Below are 16,020 nucleotides of genomic sequence, written 5' to 3'. Positions count from 1 at the left end.
CATTTCAATTTGGCTTATGAAGTGGTCACTAAAAGTAGGATATATGGTTACTAAATGTGTTTAATGGCCAATGATGTAAGTTGGTCACTAAAACAAGATTTCTTTAGTGACCAATAATATATGGCCACTAAATCAACCTATATTTAGTGACCATGCATTTTTGACCATTAAATTAAAATACCTTTAGTGACCACGAGTTTATGGCCACTAATTCGGCATGTCTTTAGCGACCACGAGCTCATGGTCATTAATAATGATGGCATTGGTCACTAAAGTATGTTAAAGATTCATGCAATAAAGAAGGGTAAGAAGAATGACCAGTTGATAGAAATAAAGACATCATTACTGTCTTCAAGATCCAAAACAATTACAAGACAATGTATTGTAAAGCTAGCTCAAATGCTCCATCACCTACCAAGCTAAATTGACAAAGTAATATGTCAAATTTCAATCTGCAGCTAGTAAATTGAAGACCTACAACACTATAGCCAGACTCACAGACTACACGTCGACTAACTAATCAAGTTCAATCGATGAAACTAATTTCTGCGTGCCTATAAAATAGCACCGTACCAGTCTCTATTCAAAGTTTTAGCAGAGCTTGATAAGATCCTTGGTAGAGCTTCACCCTTCGCAACTTACTAGTATCAATTTTGTAGAACATGCTTCCCAACCCCAATAACCAAAATCTCCTGCGAGTATACAAGAAAATATGGGCTACTTCAAGACCAACAGACAATTGGTTTATCTTTACCCCGTTAAAATCAGGGGAACAAAACACTGAGCTTAGTAAGTACAATTTGTAATTCAGTGACTGGTATAAAACAGTTCTGGTTTCAACAACCTTCTTTGTCAAATTTTTGGATCTCTTACAGGACTTTAATGAGTACACACGAAGATGGATCAATTTGAATGGCATTACCTGTCCTTGGCTTGTGGTGTACTGATCTCTAAGCGTGAAAGTGCTTCCGAAATTTGTGAATGAAAAATTATAATCACTTGCCTGAAAAATAGAAACAATGATTAATCATTAGTTTGTAGGACTGAGTTTCATAATCAGTTACATAGATATACTGGTGCACTAACGAGTACTGGAAAGGAAAAAGAACAAAAATTGACATGGAAGAGCAATCATAATTTGATACAGAGCCAAAGACAAAAGGTATTACAAGTATTTAAATATGAAACAAACCTGAAAATTGCTTAAACATCAACCACATGTAAAGTTCGAGTTAGAACACGTTGCAAGTCTCCAACTTCCTGCAATGAGTTGGTGAGGCCATAAAAACCATGTAAGACAAAGACATTGCTGAAAACCAACACTCAAAAAGATGGGTCAGGGTGAAATTTACCTTGGTAAGTGATCGAGCAAACTGACTAGGCTGTGGGTCAGTCTCTCTGGTCTATTCCAGCTCTCTACGATTTGAGGCAACCCGTGTAGATGAACCAATAACCTTTCTCTCATGATCCGGACCAGCTTAGTATGTATTTCATCTCTATGAGCCTTATAATCCTGCATTGAAGTTAAAATCAAGCCATAAGTGAACAAAACATCAATTTGTATAAGAATATCTGAAATATTAAACATCAAAGGATATTAATAACAGACATAGAAGCACAAGTTGTGCTTCACAACTATAAAGAAACTATAAGTCTTGATTATATTCTTTCCCTTACAGAAAAAAACATAGATTTAACAGTGAAGAAAAAAGAGGACAATGCAAACAGTACAAAGATATTTATCTTCTTGTTCTTTTTCCTTTACTGAGAGTTATCTATTAACTTCGTCAGGCAAATTAGAGGTTTCTTCAAACAGATATTAGAAACTAGCTTCTGCTGCATGTGAAACTTTCATAATGCAAAACAGTACCCTAACTTAGTTTGCGAAACTAAGTTAGCAAGAAAGGAAGAGAATACCAAGTACACCATAATGTAAAACAGTACCCTAACTTTCATATTTGTCATAACTTTTGTCCTCCCTGTATCCACTCTAACCTTAAGCATATATATCAAGTACACCATTTGTGATCTTACAAGATTCTTTCTCGTCAAATATGCAGACTACAGATATTAGCTCATAGAATTCTTCTGTCAATCATTTATGATAAGCTTCATTGTGCGCATTAATTTAAGCTTCAATTGTGCAAATCAATTTCTATCTATCATTAAAACACAGCTACTAACCATGGTCATATAAATGCATCAGAATTGAAGGAAACTCAACAAAAAGAGAGGTTACTCAATCAACCTTCTGTGTTCTCCCTCTTTTGATTATCTACATCTGGAGGAACATGCCAGTTCTTATTGAGATATTAAAGTACATGCTCCAAATCAGCACAAGGGAAAGAAAGGAATGTGTTACATGTATGTACAGAAGTAGCTTTGCATTAAACTGTCATCCAATAGAAAGGTCCCTGTAATATGACATAAGAAATGAATCACACCAGCAGCTTTGAATGAGTACATAATGGCTATAATCTGAAGTTGAAAAGTGAGAAGAAATGTCGAATCCACTATGCCATCACTCCAACAGTCAAATATAGAATTATGCAACTAGAAATTTCCCTAGTATTTTCGGAGCAAAGGATTGTTATAGAACCAAATTAAGAACTACACAACCCTACCATAGAAAAATAACATAGATATTACTCATATTAGCCAACACCAAGCCACAACTCTATGACAATGCAGTTGTAGCCTAGTACATATCTATAAAGTCTGGTACTAAGAACAATGGAAAACAATCAATAACAAAACTCTACGACAAAGATAATTAGCCAACACCAAGCCACATGAGTTTAGGTCAGACCTAAAGTACTGAGCTATAGGATACAGAAAAACATACCATCTACCTTGGTTAGCACTCTTCTTAACTTCTTGAGTGAGTTTCTTCTCTTTCGCCTCAAGATCTTTTCTCCCTCTCTATTTCCCCTAATAGATCTATTCAGCATATCAGAACTTCAGCTTGTAAAGATAATTTTAATATAAGATATTATGTGCTTCTGAAAAAAGAACATACCAAAATATGAATTTGTCAACCACATATTCTCAAACCACAGAACTCAACCACCACGCAGAGCAATGAAATCCATTCTTCCCTATAGTTATAACCTCTGCGTAATTAAAGGCAATAAATTATTTCAATATCCCTATGTTTTTGACATTCCTTGAATCAATCTTGCTTGCTTCAGAAATCACCAAATATACTGGATTCAACAGAACCAATATAACATTTCTCACTTTAGTTACAGAGCATCGACACGATGACACCAATAATCAATTCATCAATTTATGAGTCAAAAACTCGATAAATCAAACAGTACCTGACTAACTCTAAATACCAGAAAATCCAGGTATCAATAGTGCTAAGCCTACAAATCTGAGACCAACAATTTGCAATTATCAACAAACAAAAAATAGCATTGCAATTGGTCGGTTTCAACCTGAGCCTTAATTACTGCAAATTGATTCAATTGATTAACTAAATTCATCACTAATTATTGTAATTAACAACTTCATATAATATATGAAAGTAAAAACGCGATCCGAATACCTGAGGCAGAGAACGCTGATACTGAGCTCAAGTCTTAGGCCTTCTGATGTCTTTTCTTCCTTGAAAATCAGATACCGTGAGTGGCGGAGGTGTCGGACCAGCGGCGGTCCTTTGCCGTTGAACTACCTCATCGGAAGTTCGGTATCTTCTCATCTGTCGCCGGAAATGATAGGATTTGACAGTTGCGGAGGCGTCGGACCTCGGCGGCGGTCCGTTGCCGGAAATGCTAGGGTTTCAAACCAAGGGTAGAGAAGAAGAAGAAAGTGAGGAGGTTTTGGAAGAGTAAAGGTGGAAACGATATGAAATGGTTTTATTTTTCCACCGAAATTGAAAATCACAACCAGCAATTTCATTTGGTCGCTAAAGGTTTTATTGTCCACGAAAATCCTATCTTATTAGTTGGTCACTAAACTTTTGTCACTGATTTATTTTAGTGACCAGTGACCAATATTCATCACTAATTCCTTCCTATTTGTGACCAATTAGAAACTGGTCTCTAAAATTTGGCCACTAATACCCATATTGGTTGTAGTGTATGCCAGTATTGTTACTTTCCTCAAGTCAGTCAATTGCTTGTACTATCCCCTTAGATGGATCATGGATGCAATCATTTGGTACAATGGCCATAACAGTTGAATTTAATTACCATTTCTTTACTTTTTCTAATATACGGACTTATAACACTAATATGAACTGGAAAAGAAAATGAAAAATTTAAACTAAAAATTCAAAAACTGTACATTAGTCTAAAACTGTCATATTGATCCTTAGAAATGACTCGTAAGTGAGCAACTCTACTACAAGAAAAGGGAATTTAAAAGTTATATAAAACTAGAAAGCTTTAGTAAGTTTTATGTTAACACTTGTGATTGAGCAAATTTTACCAACAAATATTTGTTAAAACTTGATCTCGAGTTCGAGTAATCCATGAATCATGCATAGAAATCTTACTAATCTCTGATAATGATGAGCTCCTAAACCGAAGACGCATGGGTTGACAAACGTGGTCGACTAAAGAAAGTGAATATATGAACTACCTTGATGGCTACATAAAGTTCAAGATTAGCTTCATCTTCAACTATTTTTAACAACATTTGAGAGCTGATGCAAGAGCGCAAATCAAGGGAGGCCTATCATTTGTCCACAATCAAGGTTGATGAGTTATTTTCAGTATATTGGGAGCTGTTAAGTGACAGTTCAACCAAAGCAAAAGTGTACGTAGCGGAGGCCCCTCAATTAATTGGCTAGAACTGCAGATATAATATGGATTCTTATCTTTTCCAGAGGTGGGGATATGATAGTTAAAGAACCTTATGGCTTTTAGCTTTGATGTTGAGATTTAAGAGCTTTCATCCTCTAAGTTTATGAAACACATATAGAATCTCCGTTGCTCAAAAACAGCCACAAGAACTAGTAGCAATCCTGGTTCATTTTGAATATTGTCCCAATGTTGTTGTTTAATTTAACCATCAAATGTTGTGGTTGGCCGAGTCAAGTGGATACTTATGTTGTTCGCGAAGGTTGGATCGATTCAGTACTAATTAACTTGCCATGATCTAACCTAGTTTGTCTTGGCAGTTGTGTTAATTTGAGCTGGATTCGGATTCAAGAACCAAGTCATACCATCGTTCAAATCTTGCCAAGATCTAACCTAGTTTCTCTGGCCAGTACTGTCTTGCAGTCTTGCACCATATTATGGACTCCTTAGTTTCATTCGATTCATTCGCCTATCTTATTAAATGTTGGAGCATTTTCTGATCTTATTTTGTTTCATTTCTCTTCTTCAATGCGTTTGCACCTTACTACGTACTCCCCAATTACATTTAACACAACTGGCCGCCCTTTTCACTGAAAAGGTAAAACCATATTTGAGCAAAGCCCCAACAAAACAATGAAATGTGTCGGATTCGGTTTTATTGTGTCGTGTCGATATAACTAGCCATGGTTGTCATATGTCATATTCAAGAGATGTATCTGTAGTGTAGTACACTAAAGCACGGGAAACAATTCTTGAACTGCCAAAGCATATAAATGCACTAGTTGGGCTCCTCGTGCAGCCTAGACATTTTCTCATTTACTTATTTTACAGCGATGTGCCTATAGATTTTAACAGCCTTGAGGTGATATTTGAAACTACGCAGGTGAAGCTAATTATTCCTTCCTGCAGCAGGGTTTCAGACAACACTTCATTCCCTCCACAAATAAATGGATGGTCTTATCCTTGATGTGCCTCCGTGCTGCAACAGATCTTGATTTTGACCATGACGAATACAATATCTCTGCATTTTCTTTGGAGAAACCGTTTTTGCTTAGGTCCAGGAACCGCAAATTCTTTGCCATATCAATGGCAGTTGCAAACTCTTCAAGAAATTGACACTCAGTAGACAAGGAGTTTCTCTGACATGAGCTTGAGCAGCTCTGGGCGCGTGCAGATGCAGCAGCTTCAGCCCCAACTTCATCATCTTCACTATCAGCAACTTCGAGCTGGCTAACATCTCTGGTCAAAGATACTAAGGGAGAAGATTTAAGTATATTGGTGTCTGGCTGCAATAGTCCGACAAACCCTTTTTCTGCCATGTCATATGGTGCAGAATGCTCTTTAACTTGTTCTTTGAAAGACTGCCCTTTACCAGAATCAGCATTATCAGCAAGATTGAGCTCTTCAAGACAAGTATTACCTGCCCAAAATATTAGACCAATATTTGGTTACTTCATTGCGAGGGAATTATATTGAGATGCAAAGGGAACATAATGTATGAACCTGATAATGCCTGGATAATTTGCAAAACGCCAGAGATCCCAAACTGGCACTTTTGAAGGTCCAAAACTTTCAGACAACATTGAGCATTCAAAAGCATTGATGATAATGCATTGCTACCCTGTGGTCATAGTTGAGTGAGGTCAGTATAACGAATAAAAAGTTAGTGGTCTATCCAATTGTAAGCTAAAATACCAATGTAAAGTTCCGTCATGGTAAAAGTTTGTTATTAGTTAACAATGCACTTTAAGTTGTGAACTTATGATAGATCTAACATGAGCACAATCTGAATGACCAGAAACCAAAGTAAAGACACCAACTATTTGTTTCATCCAGCAATAACTAACAAGTCTAACAATTAGGAAAGTACTAACTGAAAGGAACAAACCTCCTGCAAAATCGGATTTCCTGAAAGGCTAAGCTCAAGAATGCCACATGTCATAGAAGAATTAGTGCTTAATTTGACAGCATAATTATGTGTCAGTCCGCAATATGATAAGTCAAGTTCCGTGATCTCTTCATTTCCATGGAATAATGACTCGGTTACTAATAATGCCCCGTCCTGCAAAAGAATAATATACATATACATATAAAATGAAACCATAGCAGCAAAAGTCACTTTCAAATTCCAACAACAGTAGTAATAATAATGACATAGCTCACTCACAAGTCCGATACCAGTTTCCCCGAGCATTAGTGCTGACAAAGACAAGTGCTTAGCAAGCTGGCATAGGCTATCAACCACAGGCTTGCTCAGCTTTAAGCCTTTCATATTTAATTTTGAAAATCTGCGAAAAGCCAAATGCTAGTAAATACTTAAAATCAGTTACTTTTATATGCACTTAAAATAAGTTGAGAAAAAACTCTGCAACTTCTGTAAACAGAAGGAAGAAAAAAGAGTATTCATTCCTCGAAACCTTTTCAGAGTGCCTAGCTTGATGAGTAAACTTGTAATGGTGTTTCCAGAAATAGGCTTGTTATATCCTGTGAGAAAAGGAAAACAAAAGATACTAGGACAACACATAAGTGAAAAATGGAGTGAAATCAATACGTCTACTGCACATATAACAAGTCAAAAGTACCTATACAGAGTTGCTCAAGGACAGATTCAGCATTCAGTGCATCAGAAACCTTTTGAATAGTTCTAGATGTGATGGAGCATCGCTCTATACTCAAACTGCAAAGAGCTAAAAAGCAAAGACCACACAAAGCAGGAGCACCATGGAAACAAATAAGCCTTACCTTTAGCAGTATTTGTCAAATCTATTAGATACTAAAGAAAACGAAACAGAACAACTTTTATGCTGTTCTACGACCTTTGATAAGGAACAGAGATCAGATTTGTAAGTTGAGATGCAAGAAAAGCAGTTTACCCTTGCACCTTTCCAAGATAGTTGAAAGGTAAGATGCACATGCATCAGTGAGACGATTTCCTGACATATTAAGCACTTCCAATCGAGTAAATAGGAGAGGGCATTCACAAATCTGAAGATTGAGCCGAAGAAAAATTGTGTTAGTAAGCTTACTTAAAAGACAGGAAAGAAAGACACCACAAGTTTTACGGTCATAGTGAAATTGTTTGACATGAAACTCCTGGCTCATCAATAATATCAATTACAAAATGCAAAATCAGACACATACACCTCATAATCATGATTTTCTGTTTTTTTCTGTTCTTTTCTTGTTTCCTTAATATATCAACAAATTAGGCATGGTTGTACAAATATAGGGCTAAGCATCTTTTATTGTTTTTTCCTAGGGATCAATAGCATGCCCTCTTTAATCAGTTTAATGCCTCCCATTTTGCGTAGGTTAATCATCTGTCATCTAGACTCACAGTAGGCCACATGGATTAAGAATCTCAAACTGATCCTCTTTCAATTGTTTATAAGACTATTCACATGCAGCATTGGTGTAGTTTGTATGAAATCTAGCAGTTTCTTTTGTCAACTGTCATAGATAACTATGAAATCATTAGATCGAATATAATAAACTGAAGCTTAATTCTAGGAAGTGTTGATAGTCTAAAGAAAAATCAAAAACTAAATGTAACTACTTTAGTACAATGAAAAGGACATAGGCTAGATGGCCCAAAAGGTAAGAATATTTTTTACAATGCAATTGTTGCAAAGTTGGATTCATACCTGAAACAAAGCAGTTGGACCAAAGCTGTTGCAATGCAGATCCAACACTAAGCCACCATATTTTTGGCCTGATGATATAAGTACTTGAGAGAGTTTATCCATAGTACCATTTCCTGGGGATACCACCAAAAAGTAGTTAATATTAATTCCAAGACTGATTAATTAATATGCGAGGAGAACTAAAAAAAATACAGCTCGAGTTGAATAGAAACATGTCAAGGTTTGGATAATTCCTTCCACTCCAAACACAACAAGTGAAACTCTAAATAGTATAGGCTAAATGTCAGATGCAATTACCTAACATATTGTGGGAAAGGTCTAGCATTGCAAACCTCTTCTGGGCATGAAGGGCATCCAACAACGGTGTTATTGATAAATCTTGCAATTCACATTCAGAAACAGTAATTTCATCATCTGAAACCTGGTATACCGAGAAAACTAACATTAAAAATAAGGAAATACACTCAAACCTGCAAGCATATCAATAATTATCCAAAATAGGTTGTGGAATTACTGGAATATAAAACAAGGATGTCAAATTTTTTGCCCCAGTAGTCATTCCTCTGGTCTTACCTTCAGATCATATAGTCTCTTTAGCAACTTCATGTTGGGTGTTTCAGATAACTTGTAACAGTGTTCAGTATATAGTTTTATCAAACGCTTTTGGACCCATCCTGTATGTGAAGGTAACAAGTAAAGTAAGATCAACCAAAGTTTTCAATTTTCAGAAACCAACGGCAGGTATAGTAATGTATATTAAAAAAAAGTAATTTACTGCTAAAAAGAAAAAGAAAAATATCAATAACCATACTAACAGCAGAACCATTCAGTTACAATATGAAAATGAAAAAAAAATAATAATAAATGAAATTCGAGTAGCTACTAGCTAGTAGCAACTAGCAAGTGCAAAACTCAGTGGTTTACTAGCATATGTACTCACAATGTCTGATCGTCTTTATCAAAAAAGTATTAAAATAAAATGGATGAGCTTATTCCAACTATTGTAACACATACCATCAATGACAGCTTCAACCACAACTTTTCCCATATGTCCCTGAAATGATTCAACTGTTTCTAGGGAGCTAATAACCTTTCCACCACATTTTACGTTCTGAATTATTGGAAGCAGCCCTGGCAATGAACAATTCAAGTATTAGTGACATCAAATCCTTAAATATGCAACTCAGAGGTGTTTCTTCAATAAAAAGTTGAGGAAAGCATTATACTTGCTGGCAAGGAGGCAAATGTGCCTCCAATAGATTAAGGCACAATCTCCCAAAAACAGAATAGAAAGCTCAACAGTGTGTGCTTAGCAAATATTGGTGTGCAACACCAAGACAAACTAGCTTACTCATGTATTAAATCATATCTTTATGTAAGCTTTTCTTGCAGGGTACTAGAATGTAAGTATGTAACCATATGTAACACAGTATTATAGATGTGAATAAAGAATGATCATATCTTCCACAAACCCACCTAGCTTTTATTCTTGAATGTAAGATCAACTGCAAACTACTCTTCTAGAAGACTAGAACCAACTGATTCGAATTTATTAATTTTGTTCATGAAAAGGACAAAAAGGGGGAGGAATACATGGACAGTCTTCTCTGCAGCAGTGATTCATCTTATATGCCATAAATGCTAGTGGTGTAGCTACTAGCCACTAGCAACAAGCTAAAGTCAACAAATACCTACCCTCGAGTTTTCTTTCCAGAGGAAGTTGCAAGTAGTATAAGCATGCCAATTGAACCTTTGCTGACTCAATGCTTAGATTATTAGGAGACATGAATGAGTGTTGTATTAGGTCTTCATCAATTTCAAAAGTTATATACTCCTGCAATTAGTAGAAACATAACAGTACCATATATTAGCCAAATAACAAGGTAGCAGGATCATATGTGCAGAGACAGACGCATATGCTTTCAAGATAATAGAGTAATACTCACGTTATGTTTATCATCGAAAGTAAGCAGCATAAACTGTGCATCGCCATTTTTCTGCAATATATTTCCTGAGGCGGTGACATCACATCTAGAGCCACTAGCATTAAGACCTTCACCAGAACTTGACGCTCTAAAACAATTGCCTTCGGGAGTGGCCATATTATGAGTCCTGGATTTGCATGAACTAGAGCTTTCGTCAGTATTAATAGGAAGACCAGAAGATCTTGTGGCACAATTTGAGGTAACAGCTAAGGTTTCCTGCAAAAAGTTAAGCACATCAACCACAGTAGAAAGGTCAAAATATTTTCCAGTCCTGATTCAAGACCACATACCTGAAAATTAGTAGGACTGGCTGTATTACTTCTAGTATTACCTGCAACCAAGGCAATATACAAATGAGTCCGCTATGGTTTAAAAAAAGATGATTTAAGTGAAATCAATCAGTTAATTACCTTCACTAGACGTAATAACATTTAATGGGATCTTATAAGGCCTGACGTTTGAGGTTTCCGCCGCATCAATGATCTCGTCATCATCATCAGACAGTACTAGGCGAATGCGCTTACGGCCCACCAGTTTATGCTCATTGTTTGCTGAATGAACTGATTTCATCTTAGATAAGACTTTGGCAGACCGGACAAGAGATATTAGAGGTACATCATCATCATTCAGCTCTTCCTTTCGGTTTAAAGACTGTGATCTGCTAGACTGGGAGTTTCTTGTCTCTTCTGAACAGCATGCAGTAGGCATGTTATCAGAGAAATCACCAGACCCTTCTATACTAGATTCAGGGCAACAATCTTCCATATTTTCAGTTTTGAGCACTTCATTTCTTTGCTGCCTCAATTTGTCAATTAGACGTTGCAATCTCCTGCAAGGTATCTTTCTCTTCAAAACTCATTTTGAGCACAAACTCTACGGAAATGTGATAAACCCTAAAATCACATAGCATAACGTCCAGAATTTCACTCCAGTTGTTGAAGAAATTGCATAAATATGATTACCTGGTCTCTTCAACATCGTCGAATCTGTTCAAGTTGCTATAGTGCATATTTTGTAGTGCAGTAAGCTGTGCACCAGGAAGTTTAGCCTCAACAGCAAGCCTGCAATACATATGGGAAGGTGTTCAACATGACACTAAAGAAAACAAGTTAAAGATAAGAGAAGAAAATGCTGTTCAGACACAGCATGTTGCCAGATATGCAGGTCTATGCTTCTTTCACTTCAACACTGCACACTGGTGTAGTATCTCCTAGCATGGTAATTACACCCGTTTCACTGTCTACCTCCTTATTTCTCCTAAAACAATTATTCTATGTTTCTCATATATGTCAATCATCTTACGCACAGAACATATATGTAGATGTATGTATGTATATATATACACACACATATACTTTCCTCTGATATTATAGTTTCTGATGATTTTTCTCATCTTGGTACTCAGTTTGATTTGACTTTGGTCCATATGGTGACAAAACAGACATATAGAGGACTCACGTTCAATGACTGGTACAAAACTTTAACGTTTTTAACTACCTTTAATTGAATCTATGTCAGATTCAGTCTCGTCTTCTGCTAGCTGGCACACCCCTTATTTTTTCTACTGCTTGATGTTGGTGTCGATAGTATAGGTTTTTTTATAGCCTAGCTTAGTTCTTGTGTGCCCTAAATCAGAGATAATGTATTGGGATTCTTTAATAACACATGTCTACAATTTACATGAGCTTTTAGAAAGACAAAAAAATGATAGTGTTTTACTGTTGACAACTTCTTCCACATGGTGTACATAAACAGTCCGCGTCATACCACAAAGTCAAGAACCTACTTTTTTGTGAGCATACATATACAAATCTGAATGTGTGTACACGCACGTGCTTGTGTGTGTGTGTGTCTATTTACTGTATTGTTGTATATGAGAAATTGTTAAAATTCAAATACTAGGAGATAGGGTCCCGACGTAAAATGGCAAACTGGAGCTATGCACTATTCATGATATATGGGAGTCAATTTATAATATCAAGGACATGCATCTAAAAGAATAAGTTGGCTGAGCACAAGTGCAGCACCTCAATAAAGAATCAAGGGAGTATACAACCGGCTTGCTCCGAATTGCGAAACTTTACACAATCCTTAAAAATCAAATCAAGAATGCCAAGTAGAGAAACCATACCTGTAGCTATCTGTATATGCTTTCAGTGCTTCTTCATAATCACCTTCACTGTCCAAAACACTACCTATGTTATTCTGTGCCAAAGCCTGACCCTGAGATTGCAAGTTCTACGTAAGCATCTTCCGGATCAGAGATTATGTAGATCAATCAACACGTACTTTCATGAAAACAAAGTGTTGCTCAACAAGAGGTCAAACACCCACTCAAGTTTATTAAATAGCATATGGAGAGCTTGCCAAAGTCTACTGGCAATTTCGCAAGCATGTTTGTATGTCTACACATGTCTTTTCAACCATGAAATATAATAAAAACAAAAACCATATGTATAATGTCAAAGAGCAAACTCAAACTTACTTCCAAGTTTCCAAGTGATTTGTAAATTTTCAAGCCCTTCATGTACCATTTATGAGCTTTCTGGAACTTCCTTGTGTTCATGTAGGATAATCCAATGCTCAGAAGTGAATCAGCAATCTTTTCTTTATCACAAATTTCAGTTGCTACTTTCTTCTTCTTTTTTGCAAATTCAAGGACCTGAAAAAATATAAAATATCACAGTAAATACAGGCACAGCATTTAACTTTCTTAAAAAACAATACGTCATTTAAAAATTCAGATCAGAAGAACAATAGCACTACCGAACAATATATTTGCGTTTAACTTTCTTGAACTTTTCTGTTCAATAACCTCTCATCTTCAGAGCATGCATTATTTTGAAGGATTCAGGAATATTATCAAATGATTATACTTATTATTTTATTTATCATTGTTAATGCTTTATTCATCATCATTGTGCAGCTCGTAATGAATAATTGAAATCTGGGAAAGATTACATTGTCATTGTGACCCAAGAGACCTCCCTAAAGTTTATATAACCACTCGGCGCACACCATAAATTCTTTTTATATAAATGACATCAAGTCTTAGAAAATAATTCTCAACCAAGGTGGTACTCATCTCCTGGTTTGAAATTAAAACAAAACATCTGATGATGCCCCATGTTATAGCCAACGTATTCCAATGGACAAGTTTAGCAATGCATAAGATATTACAGTCGGTACCTGATAGAGATTAACATCGTGTAACAGAAAACCCAAATGCTCATTTCCTTTTGACAGTTCCTATATTTGAGTTTCAAACATTGACCTTTTTAAAAACTTTTAAGACAAGAATTGGAACACTGCTAAGCGGGGTTCTTTTATAAGAATAATGAGCCGTTGAATATGGTAGAACCCCAGAGGGCCAGAGGACAACTGAGAAAATGTACCTTTAGCCAATAACGTATTGTCTCTGATTTTTCAATAAGCGCATCAAGAGAAACAATTTTCTTGAGCTGACACTTCCTCTTATCCGTTGTGCCTCTTGCTCTGGCCATGTCTCTTGTTAGCTTCTTGAGATTCTGCTCTTCTCTCTTCATGTCATCTTTAACTTTAGCCATCTCTTTAACCGTTCTGATATTGTCTTCAATTTGACTGACCAAAGCATCCTCATCTTCCATTGATTTTGCTAGATTAAGTGCTCTTTGGTAGCAAAGGATTGTGTTCTGATAGCTCTGGGCACAGTTATGCAACTCGCCAAGATTGATATACCCCTTTGCCTCTCCTTCACAATGCCCAATTTTTTTACATATCAGAATGTCCTTCTCAATGTGTTCCTTAGCATCATCCCACCTCCTCAGATCTGTGTAAACCTTTCCAAGATTGTGATGGAGCCTGGTGCGTGCATCGTCATATTCATTCACCTCTTCTTGGTCGCATATCTTTAATGCTTTAGTAAAGATCTTCTCAGCCTCCTCAAGGTTATCACGATCAAGTTCAAGCAATCCTATATTGTTATGCGCGTCAATATATTCCTTGATAAAGGAAGATTTATACCTAGCTGGGTTGTCTTTTATAGCCTGTGCAAGCTTCATAGCAGACTCAAAGTACTTTTTGGCATTCCGCAACGACTGATGTTCCTCCATGGATTTCAAATACATATCGTGGTAGGTACGACCTAGTTGAGTATTGGCCCTTTGCTGCTCAACAAGGTCATTGGCCTCCTCGGCAAGCTTTAAATGTTTTTTCTGCAAAAATGAAAAATGAGAATACGTAAGAGGTAGACCTCCCAAACCTACAGCTAAACGACTTCTCCACAACACTCTTCGGGGACTCAAAACTCTGCCACACAAGTGCCTTCCTATGACAACTATTAAAGTACATGAATCTAAGCTCCATCATGATATAGCTTTAGCTGTCATTTCGAGTTTTCCTCAATAGAAAAACAATGTCGGCACGATCCACACATATGTTCCATTATAACAACCCCTCCCACGGATCTCAACATACATTTAGGTTGATATGTGAAGTTTCGAAAGAAAGAAAAAACAAGAAAGCTAAATCCCTAATTTCATTTAGTTTCCCCTAAAAAGTTCCAACCTCCCGGTGAATTCTGCGACTTTTCGGGGTTTCCAAGATTCTTAAATACACAAAACAACTGAATCGAATCCACAAACATTAACAGCGCCGCGCAAGGAGATTAAATCGAAGCACCAGAGGATACCTGAAAAACGAGGGCGTCTTCGAAGCGTTCGAGGCGGAGATAGACGTCGCCGAGGGACTGACAGGTGGCGAGGGAGTGCTTGGGGGAGAGGTAGTTGGTGCATAGATCGTAATCGATGCTGAACCAGGTGAGGGCCTGCAAGTACTCGCCTCGGTCCTTGTGCAAGTTGCCGACGACGTTGGCCCACCGGGCCTCCTCCTCGTGGTTGCTGATCGCCTTGGCGCTCCGGTACGACGCCTTCGCCTCGCTCAGCTTCGCTTCCTCCTTTCCCATCTCTCTCTCTCTCTCTCTCTCTCTCTCTCTCTCTCTCTCTCTCTCTCTCTCTCTGATTTTGACTTCTGATTTTGGAAATTTAGGGTTTTTGGAGATTTTTATTCGAATTATATTGGAGGGATTATTTCCCGCCTAAAAGTGTTTCGATTTTGGGCCGGGTCGGGTCGCCCACTGGATCCTATTTTCATTATTCAAGTTGGGTAACACGTAATTAAGTCCAAAATAAGACTCGAATCCTTGTCATTAGTCATTACACGTAATTAAGGATTGATAGCGTGAACAAATGAAGTTCTCATCAAAATATGAACTGTTGCATTAATTTAAGTGAGAAACTCTGTAAATTTCATCTACACAAACAAGTGAGAAAAATAAAAAATAAAATAATGCATTTGAAGAATCCAAGATCACACTGCAAACAAATGTTGTCATGTCTATTCTCACCAGCTCTTTGTTCAACTTTTTCCTTTACATGGAAGAATGAACATAAAGTTAAAAACAAGTCAAATTGGTCTAGATCAAAGATTTTAAAGCTGCTACATGTAATATTACAAAGGAGGAGAAACAAATGTGAACAAGAAGGTTTTGGAAGTCCTCAGTAAGTTTCAGAGATAAAATAAAACTATGAAATTTTATCCTCA

At 36.8% G+C, this 16,020-nt stretch overlaps 1 protein-coding gene and 1 long non-coding RNA gene across 4 annotated transcripts; both read right to left on the bottom strand.

Annotated features, from left to right (window-relative positions):
• Positions 1–303: 303 nt before the first annotated feature.
• On the bottom strand, positions 304–3,606 carry LOC126794993 (uncharacterized). Of its 3 annotated transcripts, XR_007672208.1 has the most exons (8): positions 3,554–3,606; positions 3,020–3,113; positions 2,846–2,940; positions 2,363–2,414; positions 1,353–1,513; positions 1,193–1,260; positions 923–1,003; positions 304–692 (listed from the first exon to the last, which is right to left on the bottom strand). It is a non-coding gene; the product is annotated as an uncharacterized LOC126794993 (long non-coding RNA). The 3 variants fall into 3 exon arrangements; XR_007672211.1 differs by lacking the exon at positions 3,020–3,113 and having other exon boundaries at positions 3,554–3,593; XR_007672214.1 differs by lacking the exon at positions 3,554–3,606 and having other exon boundaries at positions 2,846–2,931; positions 3,020–3,464.
• Positions 3,607–5,465: 1,859 nt separating this feature from the next.
• LOC126799008 (protein TONSOKU) lies at positions 5,466–15,408 on the bottom strand. The gene is made up of 20 exons (XM_050526117.1): positions 15,110–15,408; positions 13,836–14,633; positions 12,926–13,102; positions 12,572–12,663; positions 11,403–11,501; positions 10,851–11,269; positions 10,731–10,771; positions 10,402–10,656; positions 10,151–10,289; positions 9,470–9,586; positions 9,029–9,129; positions 8,753–8,876; positions 8,456–8,568; positions 7,685–7,796; positions 7,394–7,498; positions 7,229–7,295; positions 6,979–7,099; positions 6,700–6,873; positions 6,315–6,432; positions 5,466–6,231 (listed from the first exon to the last, which is right to left on the bottom strand). The coding sequence occupies exons 1-20, from the start codon at positions 15,380–15,382 to the stop codon at positions 5,705–5,707; spliced, it is 3,972 nt and encodes a 1,323-aa protein (XP_050382074.1). The 5' UTR covers positions 15,383–15,408; the 3' UTR covers positions 5,466–5,704.
• Between the last annotated feature and the right edge of the window lie 612 nt (positions 15,409–16,020).

Source organism: Argentina anserina, chromosome 1, assembly GCF_933775445.1.
Source record: "Argentina anserina chromosome 1, drPotAnse1.1, whole genome shotgun sequence".
Classification (NCBI taxonomy): domain Eukaryota; kingdom Viridiplantae; phylum Streptophyta; class Magnoliopsida; order Rosales; family Rosaceae; genus Argentina; species Argentina anserina.
The sequence above is the reverse complement of the archived record's forward strand: the minus strand, read 5'-3'. Positions and strand labels throughout refer to the sequence as shown.